The sequence below is a fragment of the Agelaius tricolor genome, unplaced genomic scaffold (genome assembly GCF_023055355.1).
Source record: "Agelaius tricolor isolate 1412-34295 unplaced genomic scaffold, bAgeTri1.0.p SCAF_1, whole genome shotgun sequence".
NCBI classification, from domain to species: Eukaryota; Metazoa; Chordata; class Aves; order Passeriformes; family Icteridae; genus Agelaius; species Agelaius tricolor.
In genome coordinates, this window is record NW_027269261.1 from 83,898,521 (window position 1) to 83,926,308 (window position 27,788).

The following is a 27,788-nucleotide window of genomic DNA, read 5'->3' on the forward strand; positions in this document are numbered from 1 at the left end:
CTTAGATCGTTTTCCAAAACTCTACCGATACAGGTAGCTCATAGGGATTTGGATTGGGAAAACATGGATGAATAACAAATGACAGAAAATTTTAAAAGTATGTTGCTCTGTTTTACCTGGTGCTCTCTGTCTTTATATTAATAGAATAACCCAAGTAAGAACATCCATATTCTACCAATACTTAGTGTGAACATTTGTAGATCAGGATGCTTGCTATTCATGCAGGTGTGACACAAACAGAGGCATAATAATAGGTCATATGAAGGTCAGACAAAAAGGAGTGTTTCAGGGCATTGGTTATGTAAAACACCTCTGCCTTTAGACAAGAATGCACTGATTTGCACAGAAAACTAAATCTTCAAAATGCTTTTATACCAAAATAATTTATTAATATTCATTTTAAAATTTGTTTAAATGGCAAGAAGATGAATTAAAAAGTAATATCTTTATGTGTTTGTCTTTATGTGTTAGTAATCACTCCATAAAAGGAAAGAAATTCAGATTAGTCCTTAGGAAAAAGTAAAAAAGAAACAAGAAAAAAAGAAGGTAGTACTTGAATTTTCAGCAAGCAAAACCAGATAAAAAAGTACCTATAATAAATGAAAAGATCAAAACATAACAGAAAAAAAAGGAATTAAAAGATACATAAGGTGGCAAATTGTGCATATTTAAAGGTCTATATGGGCTTGATGCACTGTAGTCCTCACTATTAATTTATAATATACTGACTCCTACTGTAACATGTTGTGTTCTTCAGCTCAAGACTTCCTTGCCATGCTTAATGACTTCTACTCTCCTTTTATTTTACTTTGAGCATTAGTTATTAATTGAATACTATAATTCTAGGAGAGTCTAAAAAATAAGTGCCAGTATTATAACTATTGTAAGTAGTTGTAGCAAGCTCAGAAGTGGAAAAATAAAAAATGGAATATAATGGAATAGCTATAGAGACAATCAAAAATCAATTAACTAAGTGAACAGTTAACTTTTTCTTTTGACTTCCACTAAATATATAAGGTCCATAAAGGAACCAATTGTTATAGCAAAATTGGTTGGGTCTTTAGCTATAGCACTTCCAGCATAGAAGAACTTTAGGAAATTTTGCAAAGGTGAAGAAAGGATTCTTCATGCACATGGTCAACTTCAGAGTTCAGTGCATCCCTGAAGTAGGCATATTTAAATGCTTGGGCTCTATTCCAAATCCCATGTCAGTAGGAGTGTTTAGACTTTTAGGAGACCTTGCTTAGGTCCTTGGAGAGTTACACCTCTGTTTCTTCCATATGGAGTGGAGAAGTTGAGAGCTCACTGGGTTTTCCACCTCTTTCCTTTCTCACAAGATTCTCCCTGAGACATCAATGTACAAACAATCCCCCTCCCCATATTATGCTGTAACTTTCTAAGATTTGGATTTCATTTGTGCCTACATTGTCTTGCTAAATGTTTCTATAGGCCAGCTATCAGAGACTGTAGTGTGGAGATGTGTGCATGTACTTTGCATTACAGCTTAAAGGGAGAGGAATGGTGATGCAGTCGTATCATGTGCTGAGCACTTAGGAATTGACAAGTAGCAGTGGCAAGAGCAGTGAAGTGTTTTAAATCAGGAAATGCTGCCTGGATAATGAAACCATCCATCTGGGCAGGAAGCCTGTGTGACCACATGTAGGTTTAGCTTCTTAGCCATCATGTTTGCCCATGCTTGGAAGATAAGTGAGTAATTTGATACACAGACCACAGATCCGGAAAGTCTTGTTTCTGAAGTCTTTGTCCTTTGGTAGGAATGTAGTTGCTATTTCTGAAGTATCATTGCCTCTCTCTGCAGAATCTCTCAATCTAAATGCTGTGTATTTTCTTTTTCAAAAGGAAGGTGCTGTTTTGCATGACTCCCTACACTGAAACCAGCAAGCCATTTCTTCTGAAAAAATACCGTTTAAAATTGGATGTGATAGGAAAAAAAGGAGGAAACAGTCAAGGATATAGAGGCTATAATTCTTATGCTCCTGTGACTCCTGGTATGACATAGAGTCACTGAAGTTCTCTGTGTCTCAATTTCCCATCTGTAAAATGGGGTTAAAGTACCTACCTCACAGGGGTGTTGTGAGGCTTTTTAAAATAATGTTTGTAAAGTGCTTTGAGATCCTTGGATGAAAGGTGCAATAAGAAATCAAATTATTCACTTTTTTGAGCGCAATACAAGTGCACTTCTGTCGAAATGGCTAAAGGCTTCCAGCTCTTAATAGCTGTTCTACACTACTCCACTGTAATTTCTTCCTGCCATTTGTTATATCTGCTGGGAGTTAAAAAGAACAAATTATATAATCTAGAATGTCTAAATTGTCATGATATTTCGTGGAAGAGGGCTAGAATAATCTGATATTCTTTTTAAACTGCATTGCATATTCTTTGTCCGTGCAGCCCTAAAGTTAACATTAAAAGGATATATTATAACTTTGTGTATTCTTCACCTAAACTGGCTAGCTTATGTCTTTGTGAGACAAACTCAATCTCTTCACAAAATAAAAACCTTCAGTTTACATCACTGGTTCCAAAACTTATGCAAGGGGTAGAGTAAATCTTCTACCTCTCCAGGTTTTGCAGTCATTTAACAGACAGCCATTAAACAGCACACTGTAAAGGTAGTTACTGAGTTACAGATCAAATCTAAGGAATTGCAAAAATGTGAAATGAAAGCAAGATTAAACTTTACCCACCTGAATCAAAGAAAAGGCATGTAGTTCACCTAGAGCTGCTATTGTAACGTACTTCCTAGAAGACCCTTAACTAATAAACAAACTGATTCAGTATTTAAAATTTCATTTTGATAAATGGATGATACAGGTACCTCACCAGAGCAAGCTTAGAATCCAGCTGTTATTGAGGGGATGACATGGCATACATAAATATCTTCCTCATTAAATTAACTGCTGCATGGAGGTAAGAGACATGAGTAAAATAGTTGTTAGAGAAAGGAGATGCAAAAACAGGCCAAAAATTAAAATATGAGAAATGAAACTTATTCAAATATTTTGCTTTCCCACCTCTGTCGTCTGGGATTAGTGCTTTACACTTTCTTCTCTTCCATTACCTTTTTCTTCTTCATTCTATGACTGTATGGATGGGAGAACAGAAAAGGATATAGCCAAACAAACAGAATAAAAATACTGTAGTTATAGCTTTCACCCAGCTTACCTATTCAAATGGAATTTAGATGTCTTCTGTCATATGGTAAATGATTCATATTTTGACTTTTCACTTGTGGAGGCAAGGTATAACATATTCCTCTCCTTGGTGATCATTTACAAACACATTCCCCCCTTTTAAGAAACAATCTCTGAAAATTTTAACGTTTCAAAAGTTGACCTATAATAGTCACTGCGTACCTGAGCAGTTCTCAGGATGACTTGGGAAATTTCTTTTTTTTCCTACTTTGTATTTCAGTATCATATTACAGCTAGATTTGGACTGATTTCACCAGTGTTTGTTGATATCTCATCCTAAACTTGAAGGCACTGGCAATTTTGGAGCTATGCCTTGTTGCTTCTTTAATTACTTTGATGTTCTTTTGCTGCATCTGATTGCCCATGAGTATAGTTACAAGAAGCGCTCCACAAAAGCCTCAGTTTCTATGGAACAATCTCCATGGCACCAGGTTTCATCCTTAATGTTTAAATTAATGTGGGATTTGTTTGTATAGTTTACTTTAGAAAATTATTAGTGTATTTGCTTTTCAAACAGCACAGACTATCTGTGCTATCCACTAATCTTTCATTGCTTTCTTCTATTCAGTTATTCAAGATGGACATTTTTCAAATAGGAAGTGTAAGTGGCAACCCTTACTTGAACACTGAAAATCTGATGCTCTGATACTTTAATTTTTGTGGCACTGAAAGAAAAATGTGAATTATGATGATCATGAAAAACATAGCAACTAAAATAAAACCACCTTTTATGATAAACAGATAACCCACTACTGGCTTGGAATATCTTGTGATGTAGAAATACCATACAGTCTTCCTTATTAATTATCTTTCCTCTGTATTTAAGTAGATAATATGTAAGATGTAATATTTTACCATTAGAGCATTTTTTTTCTAGACATAGCCTAGTCATCAATCAGTTCAGCTGCTTAACTACAGCCTACTATCATCCCAGGATCCCTAACCACTGTGTAGAAGAAATACTATCTTGTGGCTGAAATATTAATTATTGTTCTATTTAGCTTTGTATATACAACTCTTGATTTATTATCTTGACTATTGACATAAAATCTATTTTTATCAAACACTATTTCCTATTACCAAAATGTTAGTGCACAAGCCACCTACTACCTGAAATTTCTCACTTTGATTTGTTTAACTTAAAATATGAGCCACACTTCAGAAATTGCTATGTGTTTAGATGTACTAGTGTTGAAAATACATCTAAGCTGAAAAGATGCTATCAGAAGTTAATGGATTAGCTCTTGAGCAGGTGTTAATAATCCTAGCTCTACTGGTTTCTTTCAGTTTGCACCAGCTGAAAACTGGACTAGCATGACACTGTAATGACAGATCTAGGCACTTTCTTGTCCAGTGCTGGAAAATGTTGAAATACAGCTTGGGTAGCCAATTATCAAAATATTAGTTAGGCAGTGTTCATTACTCCATAATTATGAATGTATGTTTTTAGACTGGGTCTAATTATGATATAACTGAGTGAACATGAGATACCAGAAGATGCTCTCTGAATGATATTCATCTGATTGAGTATGGGTATCTTTAAGGTGGGCATCAAGTCTGAGTCCCTTGTTGTCAATGAAGAGAAACAGGCACTTCTAGTGGTTATCAGTTTTATTCTCAAGTAGGTATCTTAACCAGATCAGGTGGGCTGTGTCCATAAAGTGTCTGCTTCTCTTACTGACTGAGGACAGAACCGTGGATGCAGATGTAGGTGTTGGTGTCTGCCTTGCTCATGTCTAAAGTTAGGTGAGGTGAATCTCCTCCCCAGTGCCTCTCATTGGCTCCATCTTATTAAGCCCTCCCTATGTTATTCAACAGTTACTAGACCAAAGCTGAGTAAAATGTGGTAACTCTGCACCATTCTGTTACAGTACAAATAACAGCCCTATTACACACATATGACTATAAAATTTGGGCTAGAATATTTACTCTAAATTATATTGTGCATACAATTCCTTCTGTCCTCCTTTCATGTAACAACGCTGTTAAAATCTTGACTTCTCCACAGCTGAAGTGAGAGATTTTGATTTTACTGATGGATCCACTAAGTAAAATGCCATTTTAATCTTCTTGTATTGCTATTGGTTAACTAGTGTTAATTGTGTGTATGGTGTTAAAAATGTGACTTTTCCTTCTTGGAGTATACTCTTTCTCTTTTGGTGAATGGCATTCATCAGTAAGAGAATAAATCCAGTAGTACTCACTCCTTTGCCATCTACCATATTTACAGGAAATACAGGAGTGAGAAAAGTTGGAAACATAGGCAATTATGTCATCTGAATAATGTGATTGTAGTAAATCCCATAAAACTGTGAATATAGAAGTGAAAGGAGAAACATAAGTATTTATGCCATAATATTCAGCAGTAGTAGTAATTAGCATTTTGATTGCCTTTTTCTTATCAGTTCTGTGAAAGAAATTCATGTGAATAGCAAATAAACAAAAATAGCCCTATGGACTATAGAGAATTCAGTTCAAATGGGTCAGCCATAGTGTTCTAAAATTGCTGTATGATTAACAATATTTGACATGCAGTTTGTTTTCTGTCCGTGCGATTGCAACAACAGTTCCAATTGTAGCCACTTTTTTCTTTTCTTTTCCTTTTTCTTTCTTTCTTTGTTTCTTTCTTTGTTTCTGTTTTTTATACAGAAGACCATCAAATGAATTGTCACAATACTCGAATAATGCAAGACACAGAAAAAGACGATAACAATAATGATGAGTATGATAATTACGATGAACTGGTGGCCAAGTCATTGTTAAATCTTGGCAAAATTGCAGAGGATGCAGCATACAGAGCCAGGACAGAATCAGAAATGAACAGCAATACATCTAATAGTCTGGAAGATGATAGTGACAAAAATGAAAATATCGGTCGAAAAAGTGAGCTGAGTTTAGATTTAGACAGTGATGTTGTTAGGGAAACAGTGGACTCCCTTAAATTATTAGCACAAGGACATGGTGTAGTGCTTTCAGAAAATATTAATGACAGAAATTATGCAGACAATACTTCACAGCAAGACAATAGGAATATGAACTTTGTAATGCTAGGAAAGCCTGTGAACAATGGACTTACAGAAAAAATAGTGGAGGAGAGTGATGAAGAGGTATGTCTCAGCAGTTTGGAGTGCTTAAGGAACCAGTGTTTTGATCTGGCTAGGAAACTCAGTGAGACAAACCCACAGGAAAGAAATCAACAGCAAAACATGAACACTCGTCAGCATGTCAGGCAAGAAGATGACTTCCAAGGAAGAACACCAGACCGGAATTACTCTGATATGATGAACCTAATGAGGCTTGAAGAACAGTTGAGCCCCAGATCTAGGACTTTTTCTAGCTGTGCCAAGGAGGATGGTTGTCACGAAAGAGACGATGATACCACCTCTATTACTTCAGATAGGTCTGAAGAAGTGTTTGATATGACAAAAGGTAACTTAACCCTGCTTGAGAAAGCAATTGCTTTGGAAACAGAGAGAGCAAAAGCCATGAGAGAAAAAATGGCAGTGGAAGCTGGAAGGAGGGATAATATGAGATCATTTGAGGAACAGTCTCCAAGACACCTTTCTGGAGATGACAGGAAGCCTAAACCAAGTGACGGCCATGTCAAAAAGCCATATTATGGTAAAGGTAATATTTCTATATACCGTATGTTATGTCATGAGAAAGTGTGAGCTAACATGTTAAGTTTTTGCATAGATTTCTGAAATGAAGTTATTAATTCCACATAATGGGAACTTTTTATTAAAATTGTAGTATGACATGATTGTAAAATCGCATCATGCTATGATTATAAAATGAAAGAACTCGTTCTGCAGTGTTAGAAATATGTACAGTATATCATTGGCTAAATTAAAAAAGCAACTTCTCAGGGAAACAAAAAAAGAGATCATGTTGAAAGAGGCAAAGATTTTTCTCAAGGTTTTAATATGTTTTATACTAATAATTAAAAAAGAGAATTCTGTTGCAAACTATATTGAAGAGGGGGGGTTTATGTAGCAGATAGTCAATCAGCTATGAAGTGCATATATTACAGATTGGATTGGGTAGGTGGCATCGTGACTTATAAAATTATCATCAAATGGCAGTTATTGATGAAGCCTCTCCTGTCTAAAATGTAGAATGGCCTGATAGAAATTGAACAGTATCAAAATGACCGATAACATAAGATAAGGGCAGTGACTGCACATTAATTATCTTAAGATACTAAGGTAATGGAAAGCATTTGCTATGCAAGGCATGGTGTGGCCTGGGCTGAGATCAATAGCAATTTCTTTCTTACGTGCATTCCACTTCACTGGTTTCATTCCATTGTGGAAACAGTTAAGGTGCTGCCTTGACCATAATTCAATACAAGAGAAACAAAAAAAAAAAAAAAAAAAAAACCAAAAAAAAAAAAAAAACCCAAACCAAACAAAAAAAATCACAACAGACTAAAGGTTACCTTTAGAATGCCTTTTAATTTGCAGGATAATCATGGTGATGGTGTGTTTATATTATGACACCCCTCTTTAACGTGTTTACATCTGTACATGTAGGGCCATGTTGTATTAAGTGTTCAATACCTTCTGAGATTCACTAAACACCCCTGATTCCCATTGACTTTAGTGGAAGTTGAGGACGTGGTATTTCTTGGGAGATGCTAAACAGGGACTAAGTTTATCTTATATTTGTTGCAAAAATATTTGGTTTGCTTTCTACAATTAAAATGGTGGGCATTTTTCTCTTTTTTTATAAATCTCTGTTTTGAAAAAGTAATCTGCCTGTGACATTCATGTAGGCAGACAACATCTTGATCCAAGAAAGTTTTGGTCATTTTTCACAAGTCTTAAACAAAAGTAATGATCAGTCTTTTAGAAAAGCATGTAAATTACTGATGTCAAACACTGCTGCAATGTATTTTAGTGAAGGTTTGTTTGTTCTAACCACAAATATATGGTCTAGTGTATGCTCTAGTAACTTCGGGTATTTGGGGAAGACAACTTTATTTAGTTAGTGTGTTACTGCATAGCCATGTGGATGTTGTGCTAAATGTTGTTCACATATGACCTATTATGGATGCATTTCCCTGTGAGTATATGTCTCCAAAAACACAGAAAACATGGCAAACAAAAATTAATTTAGAATAGTTTTTGAATTCTGGTATTGTTCAGTCTTTCCAGTCTATATATAGCTGGGAAAACCTTTTTGCATATAGGCCTGCTGTCTCCGAAGAGCCTATATTATTTCTGACAGTGAGAAATGTATGGATATCCTATTTCAGTAAATTCTTTAGCTTCTTTGAACCATCCTATTTCTTGGGAGCTGCAGGCTGAATTGGTAATAGGTCCAAGACTCACCAGGGACTAAATACTGTGGGAGTTTGGACCATGAAATTTTGCAGAGTGTATAATTCTTGACCTTTTTAATATAAAAAGAAAAATATTTCCCTTATTTAAAACAAAACATAACAAAACACAAAAAAAAAAAAAAAAACCAACCAAAAAAAAAAATCCCAACCAAAAAAAAACCCAACAAAAAAACTTCAACAAAAAAAACCCAAACCAAACCCAAACAACAAACCTGTGGGAAACATTCTGGTAGTTGTTGAGAGAAGAAGCTTGAAGTAAGACAGTTGCTTATATCATTTGTCCTCCAGTCACATGTTATCTTCCAAATAATGCTGGAAGAGATGCCTTCAGAGATATATGGTATAGTTAGGTGGAAGCTTTCTTGGGAGCACAGGTTTGCAGTGAGAACTGCCTCTTGGGTTCAAAGATCACTGAAACAACTATTAAGGGACCACTAACCATTCCCCCCCTGCCATTTTAAGCTTTCTAAACAGGCTTTCTTCTGAAATTTATGCATTTTGAAATCTTTTAAAGTCCTTTGACATCCTTCACTCAGGAAATACTTCCATTGTGGCAAGGAGTGAGAAAAGGTTGCAGAGTTCAGTAAAACTGCAATATCTCTCCCAAATAGCAGAAGAGGATTTACAGAACAGTATCCATTGTTTCATAAAAAGTTATGAAAAGCTTACTCAAATGTCTTCCATTAAAAGCAATGGGAAATTGTGCAAGTGCAATTTTATGCAAGTTTTGAAATCATTAAGAGTAGTATACAGCATCTTTTCTGACTCATTAGACCATAAAGGCTCTAAGGCTCTGATATGTGCTATAACTTTATGATGTAGACTTGAATGCAGAACAGGATTTGCTTGATGCTGTAGGATGCAAGTGTCTAGATCCTCGGCTGCTCTAAATTACAATACCTTCACTGACTTTGGTGGAGTTCTAACAATGTCGAGTAGCTAAAGTTCCTCTAGTTTAAAGTCTCTAAAAAGCCATTATGGTCTATTATAATCATCTACATTTTTTGCAGTCCTTGAATATTGTTATATTTACATAATTTATATTTCATTTACATTATCTATTCACTTATCTAATACTTCTACACATCCCAAAGTACTTGACTTGATGAGTTGCTTAGAGTTGTGTATGTATGTAGCTGTGGGCTTGCTGTTCTAGTGGTCTCAGCACAGGCCTATCTGGCAGGAATTCAAATCCCTCCTCTGACATTTGCTCCTTCTGTGGCCTTGGGTTTAACTTCTTGATCTCTTTCTTCAATTTCTTGATGTATGAGATTATGGTCTTTCCAGAAGTGTTGTGATAACTGTATAGCACATTGGAGATAGATTTATATGTTTATTTGTTGTTAAAGAGCATGAAACAAAGATCTGTGTTCTACAGTCCATATGAAAGTTAAGTAAAATAAAACCATCATAATTAGGAGTTCTATTTGCAAAATATAAGGTTTAAGTATGGTATTATATTTTAAGAATGGGTTTAAAACATGGAGAGTCATTACAAGGAGCTAAAGATTTTCTGTAAAATGAAGCTGTTTTGGAAGAACTTAAAAAGTAAAAGTATATATAAAGCATACCAGAAGGAAATCAGAGAAAGATGAGTACAAAACAGAATGTGAACTCTGGATTTTATTGATTCATGATGAAAAGAATGGGTTGTCCATGAAGTTCCATAAGTACTGGAATTTCCCCCTATTGTACTGAGGGTTCTGTTTGTTGAAGCTGGGATGGAATTTAATGTAAAAAAGGCTTACTGCAAAACAAGTAGCAAAATCTTATTTTACAGAGATGAAAGCATAAATACTGAAGCAGAGAAATTACAAGAGCAACATAAAATTATTAAATGAGGGTAGTTCAGATTGGGTACTGAAAGGAATGGTGGACTAAAAAAGATGTTGGTGATCTTGAGCCAAAACTGGAGCAGTTTGAATATCCTGAATTTTTACCCTTTAATACTGATATGAAAATCAGCAATAATGTCCGAAACCTGGCAACTGTGGTCAAGATGATAAGATGTAATTTGTATCATGTGCTTGTCTGGAAGAATAGATGTTCTACACATGTTCTGTTAAAAGAAATAAGCAGATAAAGTTATGTGAGAAATTTCTAAATCAGGTTAATGACACCAGTATTCCATTACATCATTGGCAGAAAACTTTATTTTGTGGAAAAAATGTCTAGTTAGACTTTTCTTTGATTTGTAGGCAGAAGTACCAACAACATTCTAAAAGGTCATTAACCTTTCAAGCATATGAATATTCAAATGTTACATATGCATGTTGGTAATGGCCTAGATTTACACGCAAGCGATACTTTCAGTAATTCTGATTACAATGTTTACTCCACCATAATTTATTGAAGATCAAGGAATATTTATGTAATCTTACCACTTTGTAAGGAATTTAAAGAAAACAAAAGTAATTTCCTCATTGTGCTTTGGAAAAGGGATTTTTGTGGAGTCATTATGCTGAACAGCTGGGTTTGCTACTCTCAGGACATTGAACGGCTATGACAGTACATTTGCAGACCTTAACACGTGAGGCAAATAAGAATGTAAAGAAGGGAAACTCCAACTAAACAGTTTCCAAATGACCTTTCACCCTTGAGCTAATGCTTGCCAGCAGAACATTGATTGACAATGGTACGGCTTTGCTATAAAAAGGTCATTTTCCAATCACTGTGAATGGATTTTGCCGTGATCATGGGAGCCTGCAGTCTGAGAAGATAACAGGATAAAAGTGACAGAACTGTGATAAGAAGTAGAAGGGTTTTTTTTCCAGTTTTCATAATAACATTTACCAAAGAGTAAATGACATGATTAAATGAACCTTCTTACAGAAATGTGAAAAGACTCATTCACTTGACACATTTGTTGTAAATTATAGATCCCTCAAGAACAGAAAAGAAAGAGAGCAAATGTCCTACCCCTGGGTGTGATGGAACTGGCCATGTAACGGGGCTTTACCCCCATCACCGCAGTTTGTCAGGATGCCCACACAAAGATAGGGTCCCTCCAGAAAGTAAGTTCACATTCTTTCATGGAAACTGGGGATAAAACAACAAAAACTTTTCTAGCATGCTTTTTAAACCTTTTATTTAAAAAATTAATTTCATTTTTCAGTATGGTTTGTCTCAAGTTAGTCAACTGTTCTGTGTTATACTTTTTCCTTTATTCCATCATTTCCATTCTTTACTAACTTTACACTAAAAGAACAACTTTTAAAGCTGTATTCTTTGATTTTTAGAATCCTAGGTTATTTTTTAATAGACATATTTAGTCAACAGAGAAAAAGGTTTCCAGAAGATGTGCACTGCTTTTGCTTCTGCGTGCTAATGTCACATCAACTGTCCATATTGTCTTGTACAGGAATAATTATTCCTGAAAAACTTGCAACCCCTTTCCGTTGTTATTGTTGTGTCTGAAACATAATTTATATTAAACTAGTGCATATTATAAAAAATAAGAATTTGGCTGTTTACTTAGCTACAGAACTCAGGATTTTGAGCAAACAACCCCTCTCAGTCACATGGGTGGAACTTCCTGCCATGTCAGCAAATTTTGTGCATAGGAAGTTCACCCATATGAGCTCATGGACACCCACCTAAAGGCAGAGTGCTTCTTTTCTGGAAGTCACCTCCTTGTCTGGTGAAATCAGCATAGTTCTGTTGAAGCTAATTACTCTGTGCTGGTTTTCATCAGGACGTGTCTAGCTAAGATCCAATTATCTTTCACACCAGTTTCAAAATGGAGTTGTGGATTCCATTCCATATAGACCTAAAATCCTCACTGTCCATTAGCACTTCTAGACTTAACCTCAATGAATTTGCAACAGCCTTAAGGAAGTGTTGTAAAGATGGTTAGAACTAAAATGGTCCCCAGTTTCCAAAGGAAAGTAGATTCTGATGGACAGGAAAACAGAAGTAGATTAGCACTGCAAGAGTGGCAGACATAACAAGTCTCCTCTTTCCTGGTACAGTGGCTTCTTCCAGAAGTAAAGTAATGAGGAAGTGCTTTAGGAAACTTTGCTGTAGTTTGGTTGGTCTCTGAATACAGTAGAAAAAATAAAGTAATTTCTCTGCTTTCCAAGACCGTGTAATTTTCTGAAACACAAATATTTATTCAGTTGCTCAAAGTTCTATCATTTTTTCAAATGGTAAATAAAAAGCTCTTTAGAAGACTTTGCAAATCAAAGAAGAATATAGCTTTAAACTGTTTGCATGCTCTTGTACCTACTAAAATGACAAAGGTGAGCTCATCTTTTTTTTTTTTCCTGTGATGTTGGCCTTGTGAAGCATGTTTCAACAACAGCTTTAAATATTAGGAATTTCAGAGTGAAGCTTTTGCATCTATACACATTTTATCACACTGATGATGGGGTGATGATGATGATGGTTATCTTTTAATGAGTATACATGGTCTAATTCTCAAGTCTCTGAACAGCTTTTATTCAGTTCTTAACTCAGTAAACGTATCTAATGATTTTATTAGATTTTTTTTTTTTTTTTGAGTGAGAACTAAATACAGGCTTCCAGACCACTTCTTGTGTGAGAAAATGAGAACTTCAAAAGGGCTGGCTAGCCTTTTTCCCATTGAGTGATGTACTGCTATCCAGCTCTGAGACATGGATTCAGATATGCCTCATGTCATAAAAAACTCTTCAGTGTTCCCAAAAAGTTCTTGATAATTTGGCCCTTCATAGCATGAGCTTTATGATTTAGAGGGGTACTGCTCTGAGCAGCCTTGGAGTAAGTTTTCCATCCAGCTTGCAGTGGATGCAGATGTAAATCAGTTTACTTGCTTAAGCTTGTACCACTTATTTCTTTTTTACATTTTTTTTCTGCCATCCCTCAATTTTTAAGTACTTAATTTTGGTTCTTAGTATTTTGAAAAAAAAATATCACATTTGTAGAGAACACAAGTGAAAAGTAGAGCATCCATTCTGCTCGCTATGTAGATATGAATGATATATCTATGTGGAAGTGAGCAGAACTGGCCCCTAGCTCAATCGGGCTGCCTTGTAGTTAGGGTTAAATTCTGTTCAGGGTTGTACTGAGGTGTGTTTCAAATAATTCAATGTTCTACCAGTATAACTTGAGAGCAGATTTTTTGCTCATGAGTTTGATACTGTGTTTATAAAGCTATGTATTAAGAATACATACATTTCCTGAAAGAGTTTTCCAGTCTGTAATTTTGTTTTTGTATGGTTGCTAGCTCCCTCTTTACTGTTGAGCTGATCTTTTCTCAGTGGTTTTGTATGAAGAAGATGTTGGGCGTCTTCTGCTTCACTGTTGCACCAGAGATGCATTTGTTTATAGGTTCTGTAACCTCCATAACTTTCACTGTTGCCCTGTGTTAATGAGCATAGGGTCACAATACTTAGTTTCCTCATCAGGCTTTATTGGCTATGTGTGTCACGTGTATTTTGAGGAATGCTGGTTGTTAATGAATCCTGCTTTGTTTTAAAATGGTTTCATATATACTGGGATTTGATTTTTTTTTCTTGTTTTCATACTCTGCTGTTTTCTCTTACTCTCCTTGTCAAGTTCTTGCCATGCATGAAAATGTTCTTAAGTGTCCTACACCAGGCTGCACAGGCCGGGGCCACGTAAATAGCAACAGGAATTCCCACCGAAGGTAAGGATGCCGTCGCTGGACACCAATCTAGAGGGAACAGTGCCTCCCAACTGCAGCCCTTCTAGCAGTCCATTGGTGGGGGGGAGTGAGTGTGTGTCGTTGTTCTGTTCTGAGGATTGACAGATGGTGCTTCGTGTGCTTTATCCATTTTAAGGAGTAACATTTATTCATGTAATTTCTGAGGAGAACGAGTGTGTTTGCTGGAGTATGGATGAATTGATCCACGGAAGACATTTTAAGCATCCTTAGCTTTTCGAGTGGACTTTTTTTTTCTTTTTGTTTTGATATTTGCTGAACAGCAGTTATACAAAACAAGTGGTATGACTGCTCATGGGTGTGTTGCAGGGAGAAAGAAGATTTTTTTCAGCATCGTCAGGACTAGGACAGAGTTCTTGTTCTCACACTTCACTCTCCTCGGAGATTTTTTTCTAGTGCATGAAAAAAACACACTCTAATCCTAAATTATTGGGGTTTTTTTAATACACAAGAAGCAGCATTTTAAATACACAGCTGTTAGCTTTCTTACTGACCACAGTCTTAACCCATAAGTACTTATTCAGCTAAAATTGAATGAGAATCTTGGCTGTTTAAGAAACATTAAGAACATGTCTCATTACATTTAAAAATGAAAAGGCAGAAATAATAGAAGTTAGTATTCTAGTGAAAAAAACGATCAAGGAAAAAAGCAACTTTTCCATAGCTTCCTAAGATTAGTTATAGATTCTTAGAGAAGAGATGCTACTGCAAATTAAATTCCGTCAAACAAATTTTGAAAACGTCACTTTAGTGTTCTGCATGTCACAATTTTCCCACAGAAAAAGAATAAAATCTTGCCTATTCCTTTATAATTTTAAAAAGCCGGAAAATTTAAGAGGATAAGAGGGTAAAAGGAACTGTGCAATGTTCCTGTTATTGAATTCCTTTTTCCTGTTAATTGTAGCATGAAGGCTTAAGGGAGTACAGGCACTGGACATTCAGTCTTACCAAGCCCCTCATATCAGCTGCATTTCCCCCAGAAGACTCTTGTGGGTACCAGCCTGCCTGCAATAAGCTCTGCTATCCCTTCTCTGCAGTGATGCTGCCAGTAGATGCAGCAGAAACCTCTGAGAAGGCTTTATGGGAATTACTGCTGCTTGAAGCAGCATTCACTTCTGGCTGAATATCCACTAGAATACTTGAGGTGTCTGAGAAAGAGCATGTCAGTGGAGTGCAGCTGCCCCCTGGCAGGGCTCCAGAGCTGCACAGAGCTCCCTCACCCTCTGCAGAACTAGGGCAGTGAGGGCGGGCAGAGGGGAGCACTCTGCAGTCTGTGCTCACCTCTTTCTGCAGCTTTTGGGGCATTTTTCTCTACTTCACTTTTTTTTTCTTTTTTTTCCCACTTATTTCCTGTAAAGAAGGGAACATCTGGGAATGCTCTGATTTGCCTTTCACTTTAATTTCTATTCCTGTGGAGATCACAGAGAGCTTCGGTCACATAAGCATGCAATAGACTATGACAAGGAAAGGAACTCCTCCATTGTCAGGTCACAGTGTTTTACAGCTTCACTAAGAGCACCATCTGCTGGCATCAATATATTTATTTTTCTCACTTCTAAATCTTCCATAAGAATCAGGCTTATTATTGCCACTTCAATAATAGTTCAGCATTAGCAAATTTAATTGAATTTCCAGTGCAGACATGCTTTTCATTTTACATCATCTACTATTAGAAAGAATACTTTAGTGGCTGAAATTCATGAACAAACACTAACATTTGACATGTAGATTTAGCAACCCAAGGCAAAATTTTGCATCCATTTATATGCCTAGCAAAAAAGATTGGAGTTAATGGAGCTGAATGAGGTATGAAGGAGCACAAGATTAGGCCTATATGGTGTTGTCATTTAATTGTCTTCAGGAGCCATTTGATTGGCAACATTTTTAGATGCATAAAGGTCACAACTCTGCTAGCAGAGCTGCACAGTAGATTCCAGTTTATACTCTTGTCTCCTACTGGTATGTTCCCTGGCTGACATCCATGAATAATCTACCCATGTACTGTGAGAGAAGAAGAGCAGATATAAGATTTATCATGCAACTTTGAAAGCAGAAGAAAAGAAGTCTATTCTAAAGAAAATAGACATGATCAAAACATTTTGGAAACCCTTTTCCTTCAGATTCTTCCTGATGCTGGCTAAGGAGGAGAAGGAGTAATTGGATCAGTGCTATAATGTGAAACTATGCAGGACAAGACAATTAAATTTCCTTTCTGTAATTGCAGCCTCTCTGGATGTCCTATTGCTGCAGCAGAGAAACTGGCTAAAGCTCAAGAGAAGCATCAGAACTGTGATGTGTCAAAATCAAACCAGGCATCAGATCGGGTTTTAAGGTATTAGAAATCACTATAATACTTATTCTTATGCAGAATTCATCACACATTCACCTAATCTGAGAATTTATATTTATATACATTGTATATACATATATATCTCCTTTAAAGAAGAGTTAGAATTAGGGCTTCTGGATCCAATTCTCACAGTGTATTTTTCCCGCTCAGTTTTCATGGGGGAGGGTTGGTAATTATTTTGGCAAATACATGTAAAGCTGAAAAGCTCATTTTTGTCTTAGGCATTGTTTGGTGTAAAGATGACTGCTGGAGTGCAAAGTCTAAGAACAGTGTGAAAAAAGTTGGTATCTTTTGGGAATAAACTAATATTTACCGGTAAGTCTTGGTTTTTTCAGCAGGCTTTTACTAGTAAATATCAGTTTAAATTAAACCAGAAGCCCTATCTGCATTACCAAACTGGTAAACTTTTGGCAGGACACTTGGAAAAGTACCAGGTATATCTTAGATTCCAAAATAACATCAGGCTTAGTTCTTTGTCTCTGTTCCCCCATTCTTTGCCAGGAAGGACAGAGAGAAGAAAAAGAGACTTGTCTAAATTTTCATATGGAAGGGACCTTTAACCAATTTTATATGATTATACACCTTTCCTTCATCCATGTAGGATTCTGCATTTATCTGAAGTTGCATCCAGCTTTGTGCTATTGTCTCCTCTTTTGAGATATGTGGGTGGAAAAAATATTATTTCTAAGGAGCTGAAGTGTGAAGGATGCATGTAAAGCAATCAAACTTCTGCATGATTGTACCAGCCTTATGCTGATGATGCCCCAAAAGCTGCAGAATTTCTCCATGGATACTGCAATATCTGTGGGCTGGGATAGGTACATCCCTCCCAGCTGCCTCAAAGAGCGTGGAGGAAGTGCTGCAGCTTTAGTTCCCAGAATTTCCTACTTATCCCATAGTTCTCAGTCTTTAGCTGTCTTCTAGATTTAAGAACTGATTGGACTACTTAAAGTTTTCTACTGTATTATCAACACCATTCTTTGAATATTCTCTTAGAAGTTCATCTAATCTTGATGGTCTTTTCAAAAACCAGCATTTCCATGGAGCTGGGAACATAGAATTATGGTTCACATCTACAGAAGATTTTTCATCATTCCTGTTGACTATGCTCTTCTTCCGCAGATTTGTTTTTATCTTAACTGCCCCTAATTCAGTTTGCACAGCTTGGCATACAACATCCCACAGAGGTTTCTTAGACAAGAGTTCTTCAAATCCCATTAGTAAAAAAACTCCACTCTTTGAGGGAATAAAACAGTTTCTCACTTGATGGAAAAAGACAGATCAAAAATGCAGTGGCTTTTACCACCGCTCATTACAGAAAAGTCACTGAAGTCAGTTGCCACAGAAGGCAACTGCTCAAAAGCAGCATCCAGTTAGCTGGCAAACTCCCTAGGATTGTTCTGCAATCTTAACTTCACTTGTGAGCTGCCTTGTGTTTCAGGTTTTATAGGCAACTCAGATAATTCTTTCATCTTGTCTCTTGCTTCCTTTTTGCCTTTAAGTCATTGAAATATTTAAGATGAACGTGGCAGCTATTTATAATATTTGCGTGCAGGCAATTGATGGGCAGACAGAGATGTTTTAAGAGTAAATCTTGAATATTTGTCTTCATCCCAGTTTCCATCCCACCTGCATTTGAAAGTTCTTGCTTAAAAAGAAACCAAATTCATAGGACTTCTATTCAGCTGAAATTTTGGATTTGCACCAAATGTTCAGGATCTGAATTGCAGGTTTTTGGTTAAATATAGATTATCTTGAAACAGGATCAAACTATTATTCATATCAGCTCATTGTATAAATAAGCCCACTGTATTTTGTGAGGAAGAAGTGTCTAAAGGAATAAGCATACATAAATCAAAGGGAATAGTATGACTAATACGATTTTTGGGTGATCTTTACATAAATATCTTGAATAAATTTTATGATAATAAATTCATTCAGAAAAACATGATATAATATTTAAAACCTGTTTCTTACTATTGAGCACATTTCACTTTGTTAGTCAACATGATGATACTTCTGATCTCAACTGAAGTTATGTTCCTATGATTGTTCTTTCCATTTCCTCTGGTTATAAATGCAGCAAAGAAAAAAAAAAGAAGAAAAAAGAAGAAAAATGAAAAAAAGATATATGCTTCTTTATTCCAGCAGAAGCACCTCAGCTGTTCATCATCTTCACCTCCTGCTACATGCAGCAGGTAGACATGCAGCATTGTGCAGCAGTTGCTTCCTATGACCCAGTCATGTAACTCTTTCTTGTATAGGTAGGATTTGCAGGATCTGCCTTCGTTTGCCTGCTTTGAGCTGATGACTTCTGTGCCCACATGCAGAAGATGGTGTGACAGTGGAGTTCTCTGCAGCTCTCTTTACTGGGCTTTCACAAGTTGCTCAAATGACAGAATAACATCAATCAGGGCTTCTTCTGACTGTCCTCCCTGATCCTAAATGAAAGAGATATTTAACTGAAACAGTTTTATTTTGTATTCATGCTCAGGACCTTCCTTGAGGTGTGCATCTGTGTGTCAGGACTTGCAGCTCCTGCCAGAACCTTGCATTTAAGGATGAGTAGGACCTGCAAGGCAGCAGCTCAAAGTTGACAGGGCTTCTGAGACTCTTCACAAGATGAATATGGATTTGTATATTGAAGGATGAAACAGGAATACTTGCATTTGAAAGCACAGAGGAAAACAGTATACAACTCTGTTGGAAGAAATATGGAGGAAACTCCATAAATTAGGTGGAGCTTCCCAATGTGCTTTTTCTTTTTGATATCTTAAGAATTCATCCAAACTTCTTCTGTCAGTCTGCTTGCCCCTCTTTAATTCACTTCCCAAAAGAAAAAAAAAAATTGCTTTGTGGTGCAATTACAAGGGGAAAGGGAAACCCTGAAGTATTTTAAAACAGAACTTTAAAATACTTTTAGCTGCAGGATACATTTAGTGGCATTAGAATTAATTTTGTCTAGGCTTTGTTCAAGGAAATAAATATTGTTTGTCTGCTGAAAATAACCAAACTAAGGAAATGCAATAATATATTGCTGTCTCTTGAGTACAAGAAATAACTAAGATTTTCTAATCTGAACTATAAATTATGCACAAACATAGTAAACTGAACTGCATCTAACAAACTGTACATATCTTTAATTTCTAGGCCCATGTGCTTTGTTAAGCAATTGGAGATCCCTCAGTATGGCTACAGAAACAATGTCCCCACCACCACACCCCGCTCCAACTTGGCCAAGGAACTAGAGAAATACTCTAAGACTTCGTTTGAATATAACAGTTATGACAACCATGCCTATGGCAAGAGAGCCATAGCTCCCAAGGTGCAATCCAGGGATATATCCCCCAAAGGATATGATGGTAGGAGGTGCACACTCTTATACATGAGAGACAAGTTTGCAGTTAATCATGTTGTTGTATATGTAAACATCATACAAATAAGACATGTTTTCATGTTCATACAGTATTATGAGGAATGCTATCATATGTAAGTTATTTTAAAGGCCTTTTAAAATAAATGTTTTTATACGGTGCTTGCTTCAGGATTGTTGCACTGGCAAAAGACATCTCCAGCTATTAAGCTCATGGGATGTATTGAGATGGCAATAAAAGCTAAGTAATAGAGATAATCCTTATGTTACTGTCTGGGAGACCTGGCCTCAAGGGTCACATTAGGATTCTCATCTCCAAGCAGCAGTTCAGATAACCCAGAAAGATAACATACTTGCTTTGTGGGGATGTGGAAGTAGAAAACCTGAGCCTCATTGTGCTTCAGATATCATACTTACATACTTAAAGAGGCATTTTTGCTTATTTTGGCCTCACAAATACACTGGTTGAATTCTACATAGTTAAAGAGGCATTTTTGCTTATTTTGTCCTCACAAATACACTGGTTGAATTGTCTGGAAAACCTAACATATTTAAAATGTTCAGGAGAAGCCTGATACTACATTCAGTTCAGGAGAAGAGAAGGGATGGAATCAGTCAGGCAAGAGGTTTTTTATTAGGGGAGAAAAATGAACTACAGGATAAAGAAGGGTTGTAGCTTTTGAAGACATCAGGAATTTTTCAGAACAATACATTTATATATACATATATATATATATATATATATATATATATATATGTATATATATAAAACCCTAAACCATACTTTTTTTTTTTCTTTTTGAGTGCTAGCAGGTTTTTTTTTTTTTTGTTAAAATATGTGATACTACTCAGTGACTACTATAAGAAATATCAGGCAGGTGTCCGATTTTTTGTTTAAGAAAACAGAAAGAAACAAACTATACAGAGCAATTTATACTATTGCCTGAACACAGACTGACATTTAAAAGTAGTTAAGTGAACAAATAGAAAATTACTATGGCTCTTGCCTTCATATGTCTTATATTTTGGATATTTTCCTTTCTCATAGAATTAACAGACATATTCTTGCACTATAGCACAAAGGAAGAGGGTTGTGAAAGGAAACTTATTTTTGGTAAAAGACCTCTTTTTTTCCTCATACCTCCATCTTATTTGTCTTTATCAGAATAAGGGCTTGAACAGCATTAAAAGTAAAGCACTAACTGTAACTGTGGTTAGGAAGAATATGAGTATACGTTAGTATAAAGTAAATTAGGTATTAAATATTGCATATGTATTCTGTCTACTCCTGCAGAAAGGAAAGCATCACAGTACTGCTGGGGTTCCTGTGAAAAAGCTTATTTTCAGATCAAATTACTGATGCATAAGCAATGGATACATATTTTTCTCATTTAAGTCCCCTTTTTCAATAAATGATGACAAACTTCCCTTTTTCTCCCAAACCACCAGAATTTGAAAATACGCGTAACATTTAGCACAAGTTTACAGTGGCCTTAAATAATAAAAGGCTGTGTTGATGCAGGTCACTGTCTTTATGCACACCTATCTTCCTTTGATATAAATAGGAGTTTTTCCTGGCTATAGGACTGGGACTAGGTGGCTTCACTGCTCAGTGATGTGAGCCAGAGGGGACTGAGGGACCCTGCATCCCTGTGATTCATGCTGGTGTAGCAAGCGCTGGGAGCAGCGGAAGCCCGTTAGCGCTGGAGCGGGTTGGCTGCCAGCAAAGGCTGCTCTACAGCTTTGTTCCACACTCCTGGCTGTGCTGGACACAGTGCACACCACACCTGGTTCCAAGGGATGTGTGTGCTGTTTGGCCAGATGGACCTGCCAGCATGGTCCCAGAGGTGGGGCCTGATTTGAGTTCATCTTTTCCCTGTTAGTGATTTTGATGAAACCTCTAGTATTCACATCTCTGAAATTTCAGAAGTACTTCAACATATTTGGCTTAAATTGGCTCAGGAAAATCAGTTGAATTCTTAGAATGATGAAGTGAAGGCCTGGGCACACTGAAATTGTTAAAACATTTTGCCACTGAATCTCCAGCAAACAAGGATTTTGCTGACAGTTATTGTAAATAACTGAATATGAAAGAGATTTCAGGAAGAGACTCTTCACTTAAAAGAGGCCCCTCAAAAAACGCCACAGTATTTCTAGATGGTTTTATATTTGTATATAAAAAAATTAATGATTGCTACTAAAGACTTTATGGCAGTCCACAGAGCACACCTATTATGTATGTCAGTAAAGCATGTTTATATAAAATCAGATTCAGTTCTGAAAAGTCATCCTGAAAAACTCAAAAGTACATCTAAGGTTTTGGGGGGAATGTGCAGGTAAACAGTGCTTTAGTTCTGCCTGTATGAGAGAAGTAGTCTTAAGGATATGAAAAATCAATAGCTTCACATGTCAATTCTTTTTTAACTGTCAGCTACTATGGTATTTTCATCATCAGAGAAAGGGATTATATCAGTAAGTGTAGAGTTGGGAGTGGCACGAACATAAATAGCACCTTTGAATTGTTTCCTTGATATTTTTTTACAGTAAAGTTTACTAAAAAACAGAAAATGTATACTTTGGATTGTTGGGTAGAGTGATCTAGTAATTCTTGAGAAATTTTTTTTGTTTTTCCTTTGAAACCAATTGCATAGTGTATTGGATGCTGGCATTATGGTACACAGCAGTAAAGACAGGCAAAGCTGGACACAGCAGGCAGTGGTGATGGCAACACTTTCAGTTGCTTAGGTGATGGCAGAAATTGTTTTCATCCCACCAATAGGTTGGGTCATACTATCAAAACACTGGAAAAATGTTATGAGTGGGATTCATCTGACCATGTTCGGAGTTTTGTAATGTTAGCACCGACAGCTGAGTTTGGCACCCCTTTCAGATTCAAGAAGGGTAGATGCTTCTCTGATTTAGTTAATCTTTTCTTGAAGTGCTTGTTTAAAACTGGTCAGGTGAATTATGGCTTGAAAGTTCCTATTTTCGTCCATTGCCTGTATAGGAAGCCTGTAATGACTAGGTCAGGTACCCGAAACTAGGTGAGATGAATCTTTTATTGTACAAGTCAGAAAAAGTGTTGAAACTGTAATTAATTTACTAAAACATTCAGTATTTAGACTATATTGGGGATGAAGGTGCCTGGGCAGAACTGAATTCCAGTCCAAGTACCTTCGTTTTGTCTTTTTCATGTTTGGGATCTCTCCCACTCCCCCATTGTTAATGCCTTTAGACTTTGAGAATGCCTTTAGACTTTAGAGAAGCCTTTAGACTTTGAGAGGTTCTTTGTAATCAGCCCCCGGACATAATCTGATGGAGGCTCAGTTTGGGTATGCAGCTGGTTAGGCCTGTGTCTGTTTTTAACAGGGAAGGTGTTCTTCACATTTGCTTTCACTCTGGATTACAAAGCACAGATGGACTGCAGAGCTTGGTAAACCTGGTGCCATAGGGGTGGGCATTTTATCAAGCAGAACTACCTGGTATTGAAATAATGCAGCTTTCCCTTCATTAGTGAAATGATTGATTTTATTCATTATAAATCGATGATCTTTGTTTCTCTGAAAAGATTCTGTGAAATGAACAATCTGGGTTATGTGACTCATCTTCAAATGTACAGCTGCAGTAAAGTTAAATAACCATGGCCATTTCTCTCCAAGTAAGTTTTGCTTAAATTATTGGTAACATGAAAGCTAATAATTGCATAGCATGTTTATAGCACTTTACATCTTCAAAGTGTTTTGCAAGTGAATCACAACACAACTAAATTTTAGAAGCAACTTTCTGTTTATAGAGAAAATGAATTCAAGGGATAATGTAGTTTGACCAAGGCCACAGAGGAGTCCGTATCAGAGCCTGCATGAGTTTCTGGTGGTTAGTCCTATGTATAAAAGCTGCCTCTTTCCCTCCCTCTCTTTAGCACACATTCTCATATACATATATATATATATATAATTTCACATGTAATATGTCTCTTATGTCTGTCTAAATGTGACCTGCTATAACAGGACTAAAATTTTTTGAAAACAACAAAAGTCTTATTTGTTCCTATGATTTTTGAATGATAGCTCTAATTTGGCAAGTTCAGTGGTACAGAGTGTTTGCTGTGTTAACATAACACAGTAAAAACTGTTATTCAATTACTTGCTTCCTTAAGTATAGGAAAATTCTTGCATGTCTTGGATACTGTAACAAAGTAACAATGGATAAATGCTGAATTTTTAATGACCACCACTGACTACTATATTAATAATGAAACACTTGAGGAACAGTTCACAAATTTATTATTAGTGGATAGCCTGCTAGTGTAGTGCTACTATGTGTTCAAAACAAAAAAAAAAATGTGATGAATGTTTAGCATTCACTTCACTTAAAAAAAATCACACCCTGTGCATTATGTGGCTTTCCTGAGAAAACTCCATCTGTTTTGATTTAAGTAAAACACTATTTCCTTTGCAGTAAAAATAATGCCATGATTTTTTTCAGTTCTTTAGAGAAAGGAAGATGACATAAGCTCTAGCAGAGACATTTTGCTTTCAGATTCTTCTTTTGAACCCTGTCTGCCTACCAAAGCAGCCCATGGTTCACAAATGGGCTGTGCTCATGGGAGCAGATTATTATATGTATGTCTGTTCAGACAAATACAAGAGAAGAGCCTGGCATTTAAATGGAGCCCATCATGGAAGAGCTCTGTCTAGGGCCTGACCTTTTTTGTATAGCTCTCTAATCAGCATGCTAGTTGGTTATTGTTACACTGTACTATAAGGTATGATCTCTGCAGTATACATTTCCATCTTAAGGGGAAGTAGTTGCTGTAATATGCATGGATGTATCCTCTGACCTTGACTTTTATTTTTTTTCGGAAAATACATAAACTTCTACATTTGGGAGACGAGCTCACACTTTCTTGCATTTTTACAAACACTCTTAAAACAGCTCATCTGGGAAGAGGGTTGGGGAAATAAGTGGGCTAATAGGGCTGCTTGCCCTTACTGCTGTAATACCTTTGGCTGCAAGGAGCATTACTTAAAAGCAGCAGCAGTGCTGCCTTGTGTTTAGACAGGCTGGACGTGAGCACTGTCAGTGCTTTGGCTCTTCTGTGACCACCTGTGGCTTGTGTCAGTCAGAGCGCAGCTGGGCATCACTGCAGTGGGAGCAGGGAGGGGTATTTCTGGTCCTTATCGGTTTTGTGAAGAGTTGTAGGTGCTCAGGTTGTTTAAAGGGGGAGGGGAGGATTTTTCACTTGTTCCTGTTGTTGCCATTTAAACAGCCATTGCTTCTGCCTTTGTGCAAGTCATGGTAAAACTAACACATGACCACCACCTTTTTTCTCCTATCGTGCTCCTGTCTTTGGGATGGCCAGTGCCATACTTGCCTGTGGTGTAGGAGGAAATTGAGCTTTTAGGAAGCATGAGGTGTTTGAGGAAATATGGGTGGTACTGTGGCCCAGAGGCCAAGTTCGTCAGCCTTGAAGTGGGTTTGATCTCCAGTAAATCTGGGGAGTTCTAGGCCTTAAACTAACAGTTCCTCATGTAAATAGGAAAAGGTCCCATAGTGTTACATTGCCTGTCATTAATAAAAATGAATGAGCTGAGCAGATTGTACCTTTTGTCTGACTATATATGTGGGGTAAAAGCAGTGTTTCTGTGTTTTTACTGTTTTATAAATCCAGCCTGTTTGTCAGAACAATTCATGATCATGTCATGCAGATTTTTACAGGAGGTTATTTCATATGGTCTCACACATGTAGCATATAAAACTCACAGACAGAAATCAAGAAATACAGCCATCATTCTTATTGCGGGCTTTTTTTTTTGGCATTGGTTACTGTTCCTCATTATAAATTTCACCTCCAGCAGTTTGTTTTCCTCTTCACTTATGCAGAATGCTCCTTCTTTTGAGTCATCCTTGTCATATTTCTTCCCACAGCTAAACGCTACTGTAAGAATTCAAGTCCAACCAGCAGCACAACAAGCAGTTATGCCCCTAGCAGCAGCAGCAATATGAGTTGTGGTGGAGGCAGCAGTGCCAGCAGTACCTGCAGCAAGAGCAGCTTTGACTATACTCATGACATGGAGGCAGCACACATGGCTGCTACTGCTATTCTGAATCTCTCCACCCGCTGCAGGGAGATGCCTCAGAACCTCTCCACTAAGCCTCAGGATCTCTGTGCAAGGGTAAAAATTAGTAAATCTGTTTGTTGATGAAGATTTTTCTTAACTGTACTTGCTCTGTGACCCGGATTGAGAGAAAAGCTTTAATACATCTTGCCTTTTTTTCCCCTCAAAATTAACATAATCTGGTGGCTGTGCTAAAGGAGGGAGAAAAAATACCAAAAGAAAGATACAAATTGCTCACAAGTATCACAGGAAATCATGATGGTTTTATAAACTAATGATACCAATACCATGTACTCCTTTTTTAAATTTGTCTCTTACTATAATTATAAAACATGTTTGGATTGCTCAAGTGGTGCTAATTTCACTGCTGTTTGGGTATTGGTTTTTTTTGAAAGTCTGGTTCATACATTTGGCAAAAGGATTAAGATGTAACTCTGCATTTTCATTTAACAGTCACAAAGGACCTAAGCTTGTAAGATTCAGTGCAGAGAAATCTGTGGTGCTGTATGTTATAATTTCTTGCCTGTCTGTGATACCAGAGTTCTTAAGTCAATGCATAATATATTTGAAATGCACAAATCCTTCAGTATTGGTGACTTAAAAAGTGCATAACAGTCTTGCAGAGTGACTCCTGTACTGTGTATTCATACAGCCTCAGTATATTAAAAAATGGCCATCACAGATACAAATAAAAGCTTTTGTCATTAAGCTTTCTGTATTAAGAAAAAATAGTGCACTATTAACATTCGTTAAAGATTTAGGAAATTTCATTTTTAACTTTAAAGTTTTTGCTCTGATAGCTGTTCAAAAATGAGTATTTAACATGCACAAGCAAACAGTGCAGCGTTGCCTACAGGAGACCACTAGATGGCTGAGCAGACAGATGCAGTGCAGGGGAAACGTTTTTATTCTGCTTGAAGAGAGATTTTGAGCTGGCAGACATGTTCTGTTCTCCTATAGACAAAGGTTTGCTTTCCCTTTCTGTGCAAACCACCTCATGCTATGATCATTCATTACAAACTAAACCTGTAGCAGTATTAGTAATATTGATGCTCCAAGCCAGAATGGACTTCGTTTTCAAATGATGCTTTTTAAATTAATTGATTTAATACTGTTCAAGAGGGAAATCTCTTTCTCTCATGTAAATAAATGCAGTTCTTCTCTATTCATTATGATGGGAGAAGTTGGAATACAATGCTGAAAATCTTCTGTGTCTAAGCCAGAAAGGGCCTCTTTCTTAATGTGTCACTATATTGCAGCTGAAGGAATGAGTCTGAGGAGATCAGCAAATACTTTCTAAATTAAATTAGCCAGATAGCAGCAATTAGATATAAGCTCTAACAAAAGGCAGTAATTCAGAAAGAGAGATTTGCATTTGCAGTGGTTTCCTGCAGCTCTGTTGTTACTCAAGAGGAAAGAAACTCACCCGACATACAAGGAGTCAGTCGGATTCACATTCATTTTGAAACCAAATTTCTCATGGAACACTTCATTTTTGGAAAGATGAGGGATTCTCTATGGGCCTTTTTATGTTATCTGTCCTCAGTTTTTTAATTTTGTGTTCATTTTAAGATATCTAATTTCTCCTTATCTAATATAATAGTCAACACTTGTTTGTTTCTGCAAAAGAGCCCATACTCATCCCATTTTTCACAGTACCAGTTGTCACAGAAATTGGAACAAATTATTATCAGAATAGATACATGAATTGTTAATATG

The 27,788-nt window shown here is 36.6% G+C and overlaps 1 protein-coding gene across 20 annotated transcripts in view; it reads left to right on the forward strand.

The window, feature by feature from the left end:
- Window positions 1-27,788, forward strand: part of MYT1L (myelin transcription factor 1 like) — a 308,980-nt gene that overhangs the window by 220,210 nt on the left and 60,982 nt on the right. For 8 of the 20 annotated variants that reach the window (XM_071441443.1, XM_071441425.1, XM_071441472.1 and 5 more), the window contains exons 7-12: window positions 5,865-6,842; window positions 11,442-11,576; window positions 14,101-14,191; window positions 16,452-16,559; window positions 19,728-19,939; window positions 25,879-26,126. In XM_071441443.1, coding sequence (XP_071297544.1) covers window positions 5,865-6,842; window positions 11,442-11,576; window positions 14,101-14,191; window positions 16,452-16,559; window positions 19,728-19,939; window positions 25,879-26,126 — 1,772 coding nt within the window. The remainder of the gene's footprint in view (window positions 1-5,864; window positions 6,843-11,441; window positions 11,577-14,100; window positions 14,192-16,451; window positions 16,560-19,727; window positions 19,940-25,878; window positions 26,127-27,788) is intronic. The other 12 variants (XM_071441481.1, XM_071441599.1, XM_071441562.1 and 9 more) reach the window with 5 other exon arrangements.